The 18,581-nt window shown below is 37.3% G+C and overlaps 2 protein-coding genes across 4 annotated transcripts; both read right to left on the bottom strand.

The window, feature by feature from the left end:
* Positions 1 to 9,293, bottom strand: elavl1a (ELAV like RNA binding protein 1a). Of its 3 annotated transcripts, none has more exons than XM_030126229.1 (7): positions 9,140 to 9,293; positions 7,608 to 7,666; positions 4,768 to 4,960; positions 4,199 to 4,302; positions 3,457 to 3,619; positions 3,106 to 3,331; positions 1 to 2,724 (listed from the first exon to the last, which is right to left on the bottom strand). In XM_030126229.1, exons 2-7 carry the CDS (start codon positions 7,641 to 7,643, stop codon positions 2,400 to 2,402), a joined length of 1,047 nt encoding a protein of 348 aa, XP_029982089.1. In that variant the 5' UTR covers positions 7,644 to 7,666; positions 9,140 to 9,293; the 3' UTR covers positions 1 to 2,399. The 3 variants fall into 3 exon arrangements, with proteins under 3 accessions (XP_029982089.1, XP_029982090.1, XP_029982092.1); XM_030126230.1 differs by having other exon boundaries at positions 4,768 to 4,948; XM_030126232.1 differs by lacking the exons at positions 4,199 to 4,302; positions 7,608 to 7,666; positions 9,140 to 9,293 and having other exon boundaries at positions 4,768 to 4,901.
* Positions 9,294 to 9,470: 177 nt separating this feature from the next.
* tspan37 (tetraspanin 37) lies at positions 9,471 to 16,178 on the bottom strand. The gene is made up of 7 exons (XM_030126233.1): positions 15,881 to 16,178; positions 12,057 to 12,248; positions 11,897 to 11,971; positions 11,685 to 11,783; positions 11,314 to 11,460; positions 11,151 to 11,234; positions 9,471 to 10,487 (listed from the first exon to the last, which is right to left on the bottom strand). Exons 1-7 carry the CDS (start codon positions 15,938 to 15,940, stop codon positions 10,410 to 10,412), a joined length of 735 nt encoding a protein of 244 aa, XP_029982093.1. The 5' UTR covers positions 15,941 to 16,178; the 3' UTR covers positions 9,471 to 10,409.
* Between the last annotated feature and the right edge of the window lie 2,403 nt (positions 16,179 to 18,581).

Raw genomic sequence — 18,581 nt, 5'->3', positions numbered from 1 at the left:
GATTTTAAATATTCACCATGTTTTTATTGAAATGATCCAATGTTAAAAGACATTTCACGGATTTCAACTTAGTGCCTGTTCAAAACCAAGAACACAAAACTTGAGAATCCATTTTAAACACTCCATTAAGTAACAAGCATGAACACGTACATTACCAAATAAATACTAAATACTAGTTCGTCCGCCAACTTCTCAGATAAATTAAGGCAGAATGCAGTTTATCCTGACTGCCCTTTAAAAACACCTCGCAACTTTCTATGCGACTGGTTTTCTGAGGGAAAATTCACCAGCAACATATAACATCAGTAGAAAAACGAAATTATAAAAATGACAGACTAAAACAAATTTATCTGCTTGTTTAAGTTATTATGAAATATTGCACAAAGTTAAGGATTGTGACAAAAACAAGGAATCCAAAAACAAAACAAAACAAAAAAAAAAAGCACTTAAAAACTGGAATCTGAAGCTTGTGATGGGAATATTCCTTTAAGAGTGGAGACACTTGTTTAATAAGCATGTCACGACGCATCAGAAAAATTATTGCTGGGGGAGGGGGAGACATGTACTGTTCCCACACATCACTTGCTTCGATACAAAGAGGTCGCAGATTTCTCTGTAGATGAGATAAAAAGGGAAGGATTTCAGTGTAAATGTTGACGTTTCAGTTTAACCACCTCACAGGATAAGCAGTTATTCAGCACTAGAACAAAAAGCTGTGATATACTGATGATTGTGTTTCAAAGAGCAAAGCTGGGACAAAGCTACATTTACACCTTTAACATCCTCATCGGTTTAAGTAATCCCCCCTCAAATACCACAAGAGATCTAGGTCTAAAAAGCTTTAACATGGAATCAGCTGCAGTGTTGGAACGTTAAACATGGCTGATTCTGAATAAATCTGGCACCACTCTGCACAGCTACACACAACACTGTCAATAAAGTCAGTCTAAATGTAATAATGCTCCAGAATTAAGCAGACTTATTTAAGAACCTGATAAATAATCCCCACAAAGATGCAAGTCAAGTATCTCTATAAAAGGTTAAACACTCTTACCTCAACTAACATTGGTCCATACTTTCATTTCTCAAACTGCTGTGATCTATGCTAAAAAGCTTTTTTTTTGTAAGAGCCTGTTTTCTATTTAAGGAGGTCCACCCAGGGTTGTTTTATCTGGACTGATGATTTGCTGCGAGGGGGAAAAAAACAAAATAACAAAACTCCAAATCAAATCTAAGGAAAGGAAAAAAGGAAACAAACCAAACAAAATTTTGATCAAAATGAAATAAAATTTAATGGTTTATGGTCAAAGTGAAAACAACCAAAAACAAAAGAAAGGAAAACTATAGTGAAATCAATAACAAAGGCAATTAATTTATTTTTTCCAAACTTGAGATAAGCACTCAAAACAAGTTTGTAACTTACACTGGAACAAATAAAAGCCTAAGCCTCTAGTAAGAAAGAAAAAAAAAGAACTCAAAATGAAACAAAAACAAAACAGCAAACTGAGCCAGAGTGAAATTGCTCTCAGTCAATGTCAGATAGAACTTGAGTACCTCTACAAAAAAAAAAAAAGAAATACCATCTCTTCCGGGTTACTGGATCAAAATTCTCCCTGCCTTTGGTCCATCTCAACTCTCTACTCACTGTCTGGGGTCACCCTCCTCTGCAACAACTTTTGTCAATAAAAAAACAAGAAGAAAAAACACTTTACACAGGGGTGACAGTTTCCCTTCGGAGGTTACGGTTTTAAACTGGGAACCTGGTAGAAGGGTGAGTAACGTCACAGATTCACATCAAAAAGACTGATATTCATATTTAGTGAAAACACACTTATTAAAAGTGTTTACTCTAAGATTGACTCGAGACAGCATGTGGTAATGTAGGTCTGTTTCTAAATGATAATTTAAGGCATCTACTTCTACGTGAAAAGGATCCTTGACCAAGTGTTCGTAATTTAAGTTCCCATAAAATATCTGACTTTAAAAACATTTCACATCTGTCTTTACAGTGCACCAAGATGCATTTGCCAGCCAAAACTGCTCACTCTTGTTTGTATGCATTTTGATTTTATCTTAATTTCACAAAAAAAGTTTGCTTGGAATTATATTGGGGTTCTTGCCCTCTCCATTCCCTCTCTAATAAAAATGAAAACTACTGAGTGTCCTCAAGCCCCACGCATAGGAAAACAGAAAAAAAAAAAAAAAACAATTACAAAAAAGATTGTGTCTATACACGTTTTTAGACAAGTACAAAGGTGCAGAAGATTGAACATCTCATTGAACTCATAACACATTAAACCCAAACTGATAGCGCTGCACTTTGCAAACTTCTACTTCTGCAATCAAAGCCCAGCGCTGGTTGTTTCCCCACCATTTAACACTTGATTGTCCAGATGTCATTACTTGTGGCCCTTGCTGGTCTTGAAGGACACTTGCAGTATCTTGTCTCCAAGCCTGTAGCCGTTAAGGCTCGCGATAGCCATGGCCGCCTCCTCGTAGTTTGTCATGGTGACGAAGCCGAAGCCCTTGCACTTGTTTGTGTTGAAGTCGCGTATCACCTTGACGTTTGTGACGGCACCGAATGGCCCAAACATTTGCCAGAGGACACTCTCATCTGCGTCTTGGCCCAGGTTGTAGATGAAGATACACCAGCCAGAGGTGGAGTTCCCAGGGACGCCGACTCCTCCCATTCCACCCATGTGATCAACACCCATGGGAGAGAACCTGCAAATGACAAACTCTGACTTAAACCAATTCATATTTGAGGTAAGGCCATGAATTTTGACCCTCACATGAATTTTCCATGATCAGATCCAAAATGGCCACTCTACTGCCAAGTGTCAAGATGCACTGAAATCAGATCACCATGACCACATGTGTAGGTGGTCCGGGACACTGAAGCAATGCACATAAATGTGTCCCAGGACACAGTAAAGGATAACCTACTGAGCTGACAGTGTCACATTCAAGTGTTGTAACTATAGGTTGACTGGTAGTGGATTTTTGAAAAACAGATATTATAGTTTCTTCCGTAAGTACGAAAAATCCTGTTAAACCCAGGTCTGACTGGGATCGTGTACAAAACTAGATGGGAGCGTCCCTCACCTGAACCGCTGGGCCTGGTGGTGTAAAGGTCCTCCGAAGCGCCTGGACTGGTTGTGGTACAGTTGTGAAATGAGCTGCGTGTTCTTCACCTGGTTGGGATTTGCAGCAAACTTCACCGTGATTGGCTCTGAGGCTCCAGGGGGTTTGTGGCCGTTCAGGTTTTTGACAGCTTCCTCCGCCTCAGCCCTCTTGTCAAAGCGGATAAAAGCAACTCCACGAGACGCACCTAGATATGATGAAGCAAATGGTGAGAACCTTGACTTACATGCACAAGAACTGCTGCTGGTATTTGTATCCAGGTAGCAAATGACGAATTTGTCTGGTTATTTTGAAAGTAAGGAAGCAATTTACCTGTCGTACCTGTACCCTGATCAACAAGTACTCGAGAATTAATGATGCGTCCATAACGTGAGAACATGTCTTCCACATCCTTTTGGGTCATAGACTTAGGCAGGCCGCTGATATAAAGGTTGGCATCCTTTATTGTATCAGAGCTGGGCCGTGCGTATGAAACCTGGACAAGAACCAACAACAGTGTAAGAAACACTAGTATGATACATTGGTGATAAAACTTTGAACAACTGGAACTATCAAAATGAGGACATTTAACGATATCTGTGATGCGCAAAGGAAAATCTCAGGATTAACTTCATCCATTTTAATATTTGTCATTGTCATAAACACAAATTTTAAAGGCCATTAAATGCTCTGTGTGTGTGTTTTTCTTCTATACAAAACAGACAAGTGTGGTCTAGATATTACATCTTCAATCTCAGCAAAAATGAGTGGAGTCAGAAGCATAAGGAACATTACAGCAACAAAAAATAAAATTAAAACTGATCAGAAGATAATTTCTGGGAATTAAATACATGGAGTACATTGAAAACAACAGAATGTGTCAAATAAAATAAGTAAAATTAAAGTCAAACTCAACAGACATGTCAGATAGGGCATAAGTGAGCTGTGAAAGCAGTATCACTTCCTCGGGCTGACATACACTAGCTAGTTAGCGGACAGCACAGGAGCCACAGGAGAAGTTATATGACATGACATCTTTGCTTTGAGAATTGTAGAACACCTTATTGCACATTACCTTGATAGTTTTGGACTGTAGCCTTAGTCCATTCAGTGTATTGATAGCTCTGTCTGCATCACTAGGGTTAAGATAGTTAACAAATCCGTACCCTAAACTGTGGCCTAGAGAAAAAAAGGAAAACAATAAAATAAAACAAAAAAACGTTGTATAGTTAAAAAAAATCTGCAAACAAATAAATACTTTAAAACAAAAACAAATCTCAACATTGCATGCTACTCTAAACAAACAAAGAAGCTATCGACAGTCAAATAGGGTTGAGCTGGTTGGAATAAACAAAACAAGTCTATTGGGATAAAAGCTTTTAGAAAAACTAACTCAAGCACAAAACTCTCTTGGGATACATTTAAAATAAAAATTGTTGTAAAGTCAGTAAGGACAAAGGACCCAGATAGAGGTCCACATGTAGATATCCTGCTATTTAAGATGAAGTTGTTTTTACTCAAATTACGAAGTCACAAAGTTGGCCCATTAAGTGCCACCTTATGATTCCTTTTCCATTAAAACAAAGTCTTGTGTTTAAGCGTCCATCTGGCTTGTCACAGTCATTGCTTCAGAATGTGGCCTACCTGCGACTTTGTCTCGGATCAGCTTGGCCGATTCCACCTCCCCGATGCTGCTGAAGAGGCTCCGCAGCTCATCCTGCGTCATGCTCTGAGGCAGGTAGTTCACAATCAGGTTGGTTTTGGCATCCTTCCCCTCATCCCCTCCCATGTGGTCTTCATAACCGTTTGACATGTCAAACACCTCCTGTTGGTCGGCCAGGTGAGCCGAAAAACAACAACAGATAAGCACATCGAGTATAAACAGAACAACGGCCATTACTACTTACAACTCTGTGCATTCTAGAAGCCAAAATGTGTACTGTGCCCATCCTGACAATGTGATACTTTTCCATTTTTATACCACAATAAACAAAATATTTTGACCCCTGTTAATCAGATTAAACAAATTAAAAATGGAAAATTATAAAGAGTATTAATTCATTCGTGAAGGTTGAGGAGGATATGAAGGATATGCCTTTTTTTTCCCCCATCCTGTACTTAAGTGATGCTAAAAACAAAAGACAGGAAAGTAATTTAGAGTCTTTACTAGCCTCAGATATGTGTAATTGATCTACAGGCTATTAATCTGTCTGCTTAAAATCAACAACTAGCCAAAACAACCTGCTACAAGCATTTTCCACTAGTTAGGACACTGCAAGACAGCATCAAGAAGAGTTACATTTGATTAACATTTCCTTCCAATCAGCTACATTCAGCATCTCAATTTTTGTAATGACAAGTTTCATCCATTCAAGACTATTAACTCAAGACTTCAACAGGCAACTATAAAATCATTAGGATACTTTAATACATCCTGTACCAAATTAAACTGGATAATTTGTAATAAATACCATTGCTAAAGCTAGTGATGTCCCAATCTGGATTTTTTGCTTCCGATCCGATTTTTTTTTTAGAATTAGTTTTGCTGATACCAAAACCAACTTTTTGCCACTGCTGTAGCCGGTCTATGGACAGGTCCATCCAGGTATTATATGGGGGTGCGTTCTGCATTGTACACTAGTGATGCACACATTCGTGGGTTATTCGCGGAGTGGGTTGAGTCAGGTTCAAAAGAATGTCAGTTTATTTGCGGGGCGGGTGGGGTCGGGTCAAATAATTCCACAAAAGCCCCGCAGGTTGAAAAAAACCCGACTCACACATCACTACTGGACCTTAAAGTAAAAGTGCAACCTGTAGACGTTTTACTAATTCCTCTAAGCCTCCCGCTGTCGTGCAGTTAATTTTCCTTTTCCCTACCTTCAGAAGTTTTAATTTGAGCAAGCAAGATGTGTGTTTACCCCCCACCCCAGAACCAGATCTGCATCAGCCCAATCTTGTGAGTAAATCCAATCCTATCTGGTCTTCTAAAAAATTGCCAGATCGGCAGTCGATACCAATCTATAGATCAGATCATCCCTAGTTAAAGCTGTCCATGCTCCACTGACCTCATCTCTACCTTGTTACCTCAACCAATCAATTATGTCACTCAAATGAACAAAGTGAAATAATTAAAACATGTAGATTTACAGAAATACATCTAATCATGCCATCTGAAAATCCAACTTCTTTACCCTGGGCTTCAGGTGGTTGTTTTTTTTCCCCCCTTTCTTTAACTGGGAAATTTCCCAAAATGTTAAACTCATGCAATAGTCAGTATATACACAAACATGTGATGCTACTTAATTTGTAAATTGATCTCTGGTGACTTACAAAACTATTTTAGACCATATTATATATTACAAAGCAGGTAAATAACTAATTTGTTTTACATTGTAGTCCCCGTCACATGCTGGTCTGCAGTCTGATTTGATAACAAGAGTCAAGGGTCTGAAGTTTCAACAACGCAAGGTTTAAACAAAAAAGTTGTATTTCATGTTTTTTGTTTGCCGTTTTGCTGAGATTGTTTTGCTACCACAGCGTTACTAGTGGCTGAAATAGGATCCGTCTTGGAAGGGGGAACAGTCCAGCAGTCAACCTGACAGGCTTCCATTCATGCAAAAGAAGGGTTCTGATTGTGTATTCTGGAGGGTTAGATGCACAGTCACAGAGAATGAATGAGAGTCCTGTATTAAACCAGCAAGCATGGGCAAAATCTTGTGAGAGTAGCTATGTGTGTTCTTCATTCTCCTTTGTGCCATTTATCTATTAAATATTAATTAATAAATGTAGCCTAATATGTATATATGCGTCACATTTTCAAATTAGCACATTTTATTAAATGAAAGTTGGTTTATTGGGTAAGGTCTGAGCAACACCTCAGGCAGACATATCTTAAGGCAGAGACAACTGTGATTAGCATCATGTGACTGGAACAGAGTATTCACTTCACTACTAACATCCTGAATGGGGGCTTGGCAATGTAACAGTCTTAAAAATGGGACTGACTGAAAAAAAAGCTTTGGACATTTATTTGACATGAATAACCAAAAGGCCATCATACAAGACTGCTGAGTGCCTACTGTATTTGGTTTGATTTACCAACTTGTTTCTTTTCCTGCAGCTGTCATTGCGTGACAGATGCGCAGGACTGGAGATGCATTCAGTCCTCTTCGTAAAGTCTAAAATTTACTACACATAGTGGTCTCACAACCCTGAGAGAAAATATATTAATATTTATAATTTTAAGTTTTGGCACCAAACATGCTGTCTTCAACTTCCAGACATTAACCATGATACACTTCATATGAGTTCTGTCAAATTGTGTAAGACAACAAATTTCCACATTGTTCCATGTAAGGAAAGAGTCACGATCTTATTTTCTGCAGTTGCACCCAGCACTTCTCTAAATACTAAGACCATGTTCATTCTGTCATAACTAGATTGACATCACAAGTTGAAAGTCAGAGCTAGGATCTCATACTCACTTTCATGTACTTTGAGTGTCCTCTACGAACTGCCATGAAGACACTTCACTGCTCCGAAGCTGAAGGGGAATAAACCATAAGTCAATCAAGTTGGGTAGTGTGGCCCAGTAAATATAGCATTAAGAAAATGTAGGGTCCGACTTTTACAAAGTATATATCTGACAAAGATGTGGCAAATTAGTTGTTTAAGTATTATTAATGAGTAAACCTTTCAAAGCGGGCATGCTGCCATGCAGGTAAAATTGCATGAAGGGCTCTTCCATGTAAATCAAGTCTGACAATCAGTCAATTTACAAAACAAAGTGGACACATAGTATTAGGCTGCACTGACACACCATAATTTAAAACTTCTGTAAACATCGTTTACAACGGAAAACATCTCCAAACTCAGAATGCCCTGATAGTTGTTTCATAAGTAGGCTTCACCTTTTTGATTTTTCCAGTTCTAATTAAAAGATGGTCAGCCTTTTACAGTGGTCGAAGTTAATTAAAACTGCTTGTCTTTTGGAAAAGCTGAACACAACAGCTTTGCTGAGTATATTTAGCTATCTAGTCTGAAGGCCACATTAAACCTTGCTGCTCTAAGTACAGCGTGATCTTAGTAAACAAAAATGGTGGAAATTTGTATGTATTGTGTGCCACAGACAACGCGAGAGCGCAGCCACCAAGACTAGCATTCTTCTAACAAGATACATACTTGTTCCATTAACCCTGTATGAATGATGTAAAACGTGTGACGCTGAAGTATGATGGACGTATGATTGAGAAGCAAGACATAAATACGTGTTTACAAGTAAAGCACCTTTCTCGGGACAAAGGACGACTGTCTGGCATCTTTCATTAGAAGCTCAACAATGTAAACAGCATTACAGAGTAGCCATTTGTCACATTAACGGCGAAAACGAGCAAATTCGCCTTGGCGGTGGTTCCACAGTATCGTCGTAACATGGCCGTCGACGATAAACTATTTAACATTTACCGTTTCTGGGCCAGCAGCTCGATCACAGCATTAAAATGATGATCTAATTTCTATTAGATTTTGATTTCAGTCACCAGTACAAATCAACATATATCAATCGTCGGGAACAACCTCTAAACGGAAACGTGCAGAGGCCTACTTACCACTGCTAGCATTAGCCAGCTAACCAGCTACGGCTACTTCAATTCCCTCCGCGGTAAACGACTATTCAGTGAAATTTGAACGAAACAGTGAAAGCAGTTTGCATTGAGAAATTAAATACAAAGCGACACACACAATCACAGTTACGTGAAACAAACAAGGTCGCGTGAGGACCGAGTCGTGCAGGTTAGCTAACGGTAAGTCCTGTGGCCCAGTTCTGGAGCGCGTCATATCAATGCAGTTTTGTCCACGCGCCTAAACCACTGCGGCCTGTTAATAGGCCTACGCAGGCTAACGTTAGCCGCCGCTAGCTAAGCCGCGACTCGAAGGGCCGCATGGCCTTTTCTCATTCAACCGAGAAAATAATTTTAACTACGAACACTTTTCAGCACAGATTAGTCGAAAGTCTTACCAGCTGTTTTTGATGGTAGTTGCTGTTTTTGCGGTCTTCTGCTTTTTCACTCTCTCGGAGACGTAACAGGTAACGACGGTTACTTACCTCCAAGACGGCCTTACGTAGTCAAGACACCGACGAGGGCGACGTGACCGTACGCGCCACGCCCACAGCCACTCCGCCACGCCTCTGCAGAGGACACGGTGGTTTAGTGGTATCCACAGTCTGCTGTTCAGAGCTCCATTCTTCCTACTCATCGTCTTTGAAGTAAAACCAAATTTAAAAAAAAAAAAAAATTTCAGAAATATTATAGAGATGCCACAGCCTACAGATCAAAACAAACACACTATGGAATCTAATGGTTTATTGTACTGTCATTATCATTTGTTCTTTTAGCAATCCCAAATACAGACAAGTAAAAATGATACATAGAGTAAAAAAGGGTTGTGTATACAATGATAACACAGTAAGACTTGATAATTACGTTACACTAAGAGTGTAACGCAAGGTGTAATCACACACACACACACACAATCCATCATATCACAGAACTTGTCTTGTACATTCTACTCAAAATACAGTGACTTGAAAGAGTGATCAGTAGAGGAATAAAATAAACACAATAAAAATGTGCAAATGTAATTCAATAACTGTAAGAATAACTGAGATCATTCAAACATAAAAATACAAAGCAAATTACTTGACTTAAAGGAAATGTGATAGAATAAAGCTCCACTAACCTTAAAACAAAGTGAGTTTAAGATGATTTTGTAGTCTTGAGTGAAAAAAAAAAGTCAGGTATATGGGCCCAGGTTTTCTATTCAGTATTATTAAAGATACAGCAGATGGCAGTACCAACAATTCACACTCAGAGGATGTAAAACTAAGGTTTGTGTCATATTTCACATATTGCGCCACAAAGTGCAAAATCTGGTAAAATTCAAAATTTGGTTAAAGAAAAAAAAATAATTTAATTTCAGTAGATCTCAAAAACAATAACAATACAACTGCATTATACACTTTATTAGATGTAGTGCTCTGGAGGGAAACTCTTAACTCCATCCATCCATCCGCCAGAGCCTATTATGGCTGCCTATGTCCAAAGGCTGGTAAACCCTGGTTGTGTTCCGGTTCATTGCAGGGCTCCTGTTTTAACTCACACAACTAAATGAAACTATGCAACTGTCCTAAGGGCAATTATAATGATTATTTGGTTCATGTATTGACATTACAATATTGCTGCAGTATTACTGTATCTACCAGTCTGTCCTGTCTGTCAACATTGTCTTTAGTGTTTGTCCAGTCTTTGATAATCCATAAAGACTCGGTTCTTCATCAGCTGGAACACTGTTAACAGCACAAATAACTGCATGACAGGAGGGAGAAAGAAGAAAAAAAAAAGAAAAGATTTTGGTTAACAGCTAATGCCTGAACTTTTCAAGAATAATTTCACACCATTGTGAAGTGTTCAGTTAGAAATGTGTTATAATAGACAGCCCTGTATAAACGCACACAAACCAAATAGATGGTTTGCTGTTTTATTTTACTTTACTCATGTATTTTCAGTTATACATTACAGTTCCATGAAAGAAGAAGAGGGACGCCATCTTTTACACGCTGTTTCAACTTTTACATAGTTTTTGTACCTTTTATGTAGTTTTCATCATGTTACATCTGTTTTAAAGCAATAAATAATATATAATCTAATTAATATAAGATTAATATAACTAAATTTGCCAAAATTCTGATAACTGATAACATTTTCAGCCGTATTATCCAGTTTTACTATAAACTACAGGAGACGACAGACAGACAAACAGACAGACAATTGTTGATTAGTGGTATTTATCAAGAATACATTTCAACAGCATACTTAATATGAGCAGTTTTACAGCTTTTAGCAGTTCAAGAATTTGAAAGAGTTCATTTTAGGGTTAATGTCACTGTTCACAGCCTTTATCTGGTTTTCATACTATGGTCAATGCTGTGTGTGCACTGTGATCAAAAATCCGGATGAAGACTTGCCTACCTCAGTCATAAATACTAATGGGCATCCCCAAATGATTGCATTCAGCACAGACTGTAAGGCCTTCTCAAGCTTCACCTGGCAGCCCTGAGAAAGAGACAGGAAGTTAGAGGATCAGAAGGTAATCAGACATCCAGATGTATGCTTGTTCTGCATTTGTATGAACCTCTGGATAAAGCGTCCGTGGCAAATTGCCAGGACAATAGGGGAACGTGGTGTTGCAGCAGCTGCGGGGGACAGCGTGTCTTCCAGTAAGGTTAAACCAGGGGGTTGTCAACCAGTCCTTGTAGTCATGTACACCACAGCACTTGAACTAGAAACATCAGAAGACAATAAAGGCTTAGCATTAATATTACAGTCACAAAGATAGATGTAGAAAAAAAAGAGCTCAGTCCATATGAGACTAAGCTGAGGCTTCAGGAATGTAAATATTTTTTATATATTTAATATAAATATATTTTATTTACGTTAGTGTTGGCAGGAATTTGATTTAGTTTTTTCTGTAAAGCCATCTGACTTTTCTAAATGCAAATTTACCTTTTCTTGTGTAGCATCCACAGCTCGAGACCTGGAGTCCGTGCTGTTTCCTGTGTATTCATAAAACGCAGTACTAAGAGGTGCCATCTCTGAATCAAGCTGAGCGGAGAAGAAAATAAATAAATAAATAAATAAATACATAAATAAATGATCTACAGTGTAACAAAAACACAACTGTTGAGTTCAGGTATATTTTGGCATATTTTATATACCTTAATGGAGTGGTAATAAGCCAACGCTGAAGTCGTGCTTTCCAGACAAAAGATCACAACTAACAAATAAACAAACTGGAACAGAAAACATTTATTAATGTGTATGGTACATGTATATGGTACTTATACAGATACTTATACTGTTCATATAGATGCCTACCAGTCCCTGAAGGAAGACTGAATCCCTACAGCTCAAGTAGGAACCGAGGCACCCGCTGACCACCAGAAAGGCAGCACTGACAAAAGCGACGATGGCTATCAGGGTGATGTAGCTGTGAGAATAAAATAAGATGCTCTCTCTGATCGTCATCAGCAGGTAGCGTCCACACAGGCCAACCATCACACCCAGTATCTGGTGATGTAAAAAGAAAGGGAAAGACTTCTGCTATACATGCACAAATGGTGCTCATAAAGCTTATGAGTCTGTAACCTAACAGCCTCTCATCTAAGAATTGGTTTGCTTTTTTGAGGGGGCTTTTATATAAAGTTGTAACTTTGATCTGATAGATGATTCTGCTTTGATCTATGGTATAGAGTAGTATAGCCACATCTGATATAATCATAACAGCAGCTGATAATTACAGTTCAGCAATTTATTTTACCTCAAATCTGACTGAATATGAAATCTATGATGAGAGGTTTTTACAACTCCACAGAGTTGTCCACTTATTTTTTACACCCTGAAAACAGAGTCCAGAGAAAGATGTTGGTTTCTTATCTCCTCTTAGACCACTAGAATTACATTTTACTGAAAGGCAATCGTTGAATTATTTGACTCAAAACCTACTCAGCACTGCAGCTTTATGGTCCATTAGCATGTGTTACTTGAAGGCCAATAGTGGTAAGTGGATAATCTCGGACTTCTAAAAGGAAATATTGGCTTTGAGGGGAAAGTAATACCTCAAAAGATAAAACATGACTCCACTTTTTTTTTTTTGTTAGTTCGATGTTCAGTTCCACATCATTGATTAACTGATATTGACTGATAAGATAAGATAAGATAAGATAAGATAAGATAAGATAAGATAAGATAAGATAAGATAAGATAAGATAAGACTTTATTCATCATCCCACCATGCGAAAATTACAGTTAACAGCAGCGAACACAAAAATAAAGTGCAGGGAGGACAGAAAATATACACTTGTAAAACAACAAATATAAAGGTGAAAAAAGAAAATCTACTATTTATATAAACATTGATAAGAATATTGATTTAAATGTAAATATTGTATATATATTTGCAATATATTTGGATGTTGTTAAGATGAGATTGTCTGTTTCTTTCTTTCTTATTGAGGTATGTATTTCTTCGTTTAGTTCAGCAGGTAGCTGGTTTCTGATAGACAAACATAATGTATTTTCACTGTCAGCTTTTTTGGGAGAGACGTGGGGATCATACTATTATTATTGAACTGGCCCTTATTTTTAGGATATTATGTACTCTCTGGTAATTGTATTTGTTTACATTCTGATCTCTTATCGCTTAATCCCTTTGTTTTTGTTTTCCTCAGAATGTTGTCTTATAGCCTTGCGGTGAACTGGTCATGGTTCCAGGGCGTACCCGGCCTTTGCCCGTTGGTAGGCTCCAGCATACTCACAATCCCTTCAGAGAATGAATGAACTAGAAGCACTCGGAGAGCGCAGACCTCCACCAAGGCTGATCAGTGGCCCCCCCCGTGGGCCCCCCCACCCCCGATCACCACCAAAATTTAATCATTTCTTCCTTATCCCATTTCTAACAAACCCTGAAAATTTAATCCAAATCTGTCCATAACTTTTTGAGTTATGTTGCACACTAACGGACAGACAAACAAACAAACAAACAAACAAACAAACAAACCCTGGCAAAAACATAACCTCCTTGGCGGAGGTAATAAATAGTCTTTTATTTGTGTAACGCACAAAGACTTACCTTGTGAAGAACAATTTAAATAAACTTGCCTTGCCATTAAAAATCCACTCAGTGGTCTTTTTCTGTGACTATTTGTGAACATATTAAATGCTTTATTACCTCCGCCAAGGAGGTTATGTTTTTGCCAGGGTTTGTTTGTCTGTCTGTTTGTTTGTTTGTTTGTCTGTCTGTCTGTTAGTGTGCAACATAATTCAAAAAGTTATGGACAGATTTGGATGAAATTTTCAGGGTTTGTTGGAAATGGGATAAGGAAGAAATGATTACATTTTGGTGGTGATCGGGGGTGGGGGGGCCCACGGGGGGACCCATTTCCAACAAATCCTGAAAATTTCATCAAAATCTGTCCATAACTTTTTGAGTTATGTTACACACTAATGGAGAGACAAACAGACAGACAAACAAACAAACAAACAAACCCTGGCAAAAACATAACCTCATTGGTGTGGGGGGGCCCACGGGGGGGGCCCTGATCAGCCTTGGCGGAGGTCTGCGCTCTCCGAGTGCTTCTAGTTGTTCTTGTTTTGAGGAGAATAAAAATAAAATGTTATTTCATAAGAAAATGTTTTATTTTCTTCTTCACTTTTAGGCTACAGACTAGTCCACATAATGTACTGTGACATTTCTTGTCAAATTCCAGCATTTGCCTAATGTCACCTCTCATGTCATGTATTTAGCCCACACATTTGAATTAACTATTATTTTTTATGGTAAGATAATATTTACTGCCGCGCCAATTAAACACCTTTAAAATGTAATGTCAATCATCACATGTAGCCTATTTAGTCATTAAAACATTGGTGTTTCAAAATAATGCAAAAAACAAAAAAGAGCCAGTCTTTTGAACGGCTCTTTTCAGTGAACGACTCCCTTCAAAGAGCCAAAAGTCCCATCACTACTTTTAATCCTTCTCCCATCAGGCAGGAGACTACGGCACATCCAAGCTCGGACCACCAGACTCTGAAACAGCTTTTAACCAGAGGCAGTTAGAATGACGAACTCCTGCTGAACTTGAGCCCAGAATGCACTTTAAATTGGCACTTTACTGCTGTGCACTTTATAAATAAAACTTTTTTAGTTATTTATAAGTAATTTTTAGGGGGGCTGTTATTGTTATTGTTACTGTTATTGCTATTTTTATATCAGTATTTTATTATTTTTATTATTTTATCAGTAATTTTATACTATTTTACTAATGCTGCTGACAGTTGGGGACCTGAGTACAATATTTCGTTTCTGTGTATTTTTTATAAGCTGGAATGACAAATAAACTTGAATCTTGAATCTAAATCTGTGATGTTTGATAGTGATAAACACAACTGAACTCACAAATCTAAAGATGATGATGTTTGTACAACTAAAAGTGAGCACTTGTTCAAAAAGGACCCAATTCAGGAGTTACATATAAATATATTTAAGAGGGCGTAAGTGAATGTGTTTTTACTGTCACAGGTAAAACCCTGAATGGAGAAGACCAGTGTAAACCGACACTTCTCAAGTTACAACCTCTAGGAAATTACTATATGAGGTAAATCAAAACCCTGCTTCTTGCTGACAGAGGTTTTTTTTTTTTTCATTGTTATGACCCTATCAAAATCTCTGTTAACACACCTGAGGTCCTAACTCATATACACTGAAAGAAATAAACCTAATTTAAATCCAAAATCTCATAAGCTAAATAAAATACATGCAACACCTATCCAATACAGTGGATATGGTTTGAGTACAGTTCACAGCCACTTCCTCTGCTAACATGCGCATACATCCTGGACGAGAAGTCACGTGATCCAAGTGAAACTCAGTAATAGTCTACACAGATTGTAGAACCTAATGAACGGAAATACAGTTTAAAATATATGTAAATATATATTAAAAAATGTTTATTCTGTTTTGCTCATTTTATATTAAGTCCGTCATTAACTCTTATGAAGGTCATTATAGGTAATTTCATTAATAGATGTAACATTACAACACAATAGACGAAGATTATTCTACAAAGGAGAGTAACTGGTTGGAAATATAATGCAGTAAGATGTTAAATATGAAAAGACTAAAAACAAAAACTCCTACCTACCCACAGGAATTGACACGTCACCCGAAGGATTGTTTTTAAAGCTGTTCTCTGATCGTTCATGTTTTTTTTTATCCACTTCACAAACTGCGAGGAACACGAGTGCAAATGTGACGCAGTCAGCGCCTGTAGACGCACTGAGAGCCAAAGAAAAAGAAAGAAACAACTCAAAGTAAAACAAACTGTATGTGGTAAGGAGATAAAAATATATTATTTACATATTTATATAGATATTTTTTTAAGCGGCGGTGAAATATCAAATGAAAGCTTCCTCTCCGTAAGAGCCGTGGGCAACTTCTCCAAAAAAAAAACGCGGAAACCTCCTGGTGCTCAGTGTAATTACAGAGCCAACTATTGCGATATCATCTTGACTGGAGAAGAATACGACAAATATGACGCCATTGAAATATATAACAACAACATGGAATGTAATGTTACTGAGCGGATTTATATCTGTAAAATGAATTAAAAAGTAACATATTGTAAAAACTTCATCAAATGTGATGATAAATGCTCAGATCTATTTTTATGCTGACTTCATCATCATTTTTTTCCCCCCTATACCTTTCTTAACTGTTTATTAAAATATTTTCCTCTATCTTTGGAATGTTTTCAGTGAAAATTATTTTCCTATATTTAATTTACTGATTATAAAGATATTCAGAAAAGTGCGGACTAAATTCTAATGTTATTATATCAAATTGGAGAAAACCCAAGAAAAGGTTTTTTTTTGTTGTTGTTGTTGTTTTTTTTTTTTTTTTTTAGCGAATTATACCATTAAGAAAACTGTCACAGTCTAACAACAATTAGCAAATGATTTACACTAAAGCATGTTAGTGCAGATCAGGTTTATCAAGAACAGCAAAGTTACAGTAATGATGTGAATTATAGTGTATGTGATGATGCACAAGTGTCCACTGTGTTGGCTGATATGGAACTAAAACAACAAAATCCATGAATAATGAATATGCAAGAGAACAGCTGTCCACTGTAGTGACCACTGTGCATGAAAGGGTTAATACTTATACTCTAGATCAGGGGTGTCAAACATGTGGGCCGGGGGCCAAATCCGGCCGCCAAAGGGTTCAATCCAGCCCGTGGGATGAATTTGTGAAATCCAAAAATTACACTGCAAATATTAACAATCAAGCATGTTAAAATAATTTTTGGTCAATTAATTCTAAAGTGGATCAGAACAGTAAAATACTATCATAATACACTATAAATAATGAAAACTGCAAATTTTTCCCTTTGTGTCAGTGTAAAAAATGTAAAATTACACAAAAATGTTCACATTTACAGACTAGTCTTTTACAAAAAAATGTGAATATCCGAAATGTCTTAAGAGAAGTATGTGAAATTTTAATAATATTCTCCCTGTTATTTAATGTTTGGTGTATTTGTAGATCCACTGTGATCTCTAAGTTGTGATGTGTAAGTGATAAACTAAGGCATAATATTGTTAACATTGCACTTATTTTACTAAAGAATTTTCAGGTTGTTCATATTTGTTCATGTTATGTTCAAGTACAATTTGTAGATGCAAACATTTTAATTATGGAATTTTAAGTGTATTTTTGTGTGTGTTGTAGGATATTTAGGCATATTTAAGTGTATTTTTGTGTGTATTGTAGGATTTTTGAGCATATTTAAGTGTATTTTTGTGTGTATTGTAGGATTTTTGAGCATATTTAAGTGTATTTTTGTGTGTATTGTAGGATTTTTGAGCATATTTAAGTGTATTTTTGTGTGTATTGTAGGATTTTTGAGCATATTTAAGTGTATTTTTGCGTCTATTGTAGGATATTTAAGCATATTTAAGTGTATTTTTTATTTTACGGAATTTACTTTTTTTCACTCAAAAGTTCTTATCCTATTGTTTATATTACTTTACTGGTCCGGGCCAATTTATATCAAATTAGGCTGGATGTAGCCCCTGAACTAAAATGAGTTTGACACCCCTGTTCTAGATACTGTAAGTAATATGTATAATCGTACTGTATTTATATGCTGTGATCCTTTTAGATATCTTCATAGTAAGTTTATACATGAACCTGCAGGATGCTCTGTTAAGAGCTTTACACTTTTAACACAGTCAACATCTGGGACATCTGGGTGTAAAGTCTTCCTCAGCACATCCCAAACTTTCTCGATGTGGTTCAGGCCTGGACTCTGTGGTGGCCAATCCATGTGTGAAAATGACATCTCATGTATTTGGCTGGAGTAAGACAAGGTTCCCTTGGGCGGCAGAGGTCAGATCTGTCTTTGCAGAAGCACAACTTCAATATGTATTTCACAACAACCTTTCATGTAGTATTAATAAGATCAGAGCTAACCTAATGTCTGCTTTAGAAGAAAAATGGATGAGTGGGATCTTGACTAAATCGAAGCTGCGGACATACATTCAACTAAAAAACACATCTAAAACAATTTTATGTCAGCGCAAATTTGACCAGGAACCAAAGGTCCCTAATTGCTCAGTTGCGAACAGGAATCCTTCCCTTGGCCTTAGAAACTGGGAGATTGACCCAAACCCCAGAAGAAAACAGACTTTGTGGACTGTGTGATTTGGGGGAAGTGGAAAATGAACCACATTTTCTTTTGTATTGCCCTCTATATGATGAACTGAGAGCCCCTTTGTTTGATGACATGTGTATCCAAAATCCTGATTTGTTCTGGAGCACTGATGATGACAAGATGAAAT

This window comes from Sphaeramia orbicularis, chromosome 22, assembly GCF_902148855.1.
Source record: "Sphaeramia orbicularis chromosome 22, fSphaOr1.1, whole genome shotgun sequence".
Taxonomy (NCBI): Eukaryota; Metazoa; Chordata; class Actinopteri; order Kurtiformes; family Apogonidae; genus Sphaeramia; species Sphaeramia orbicularis.
The sequence above is the reverse complement of the archived record's forward strand: the minus strand, read 5'-3'. Positions and strand labels throughout refer to the sequence as shown.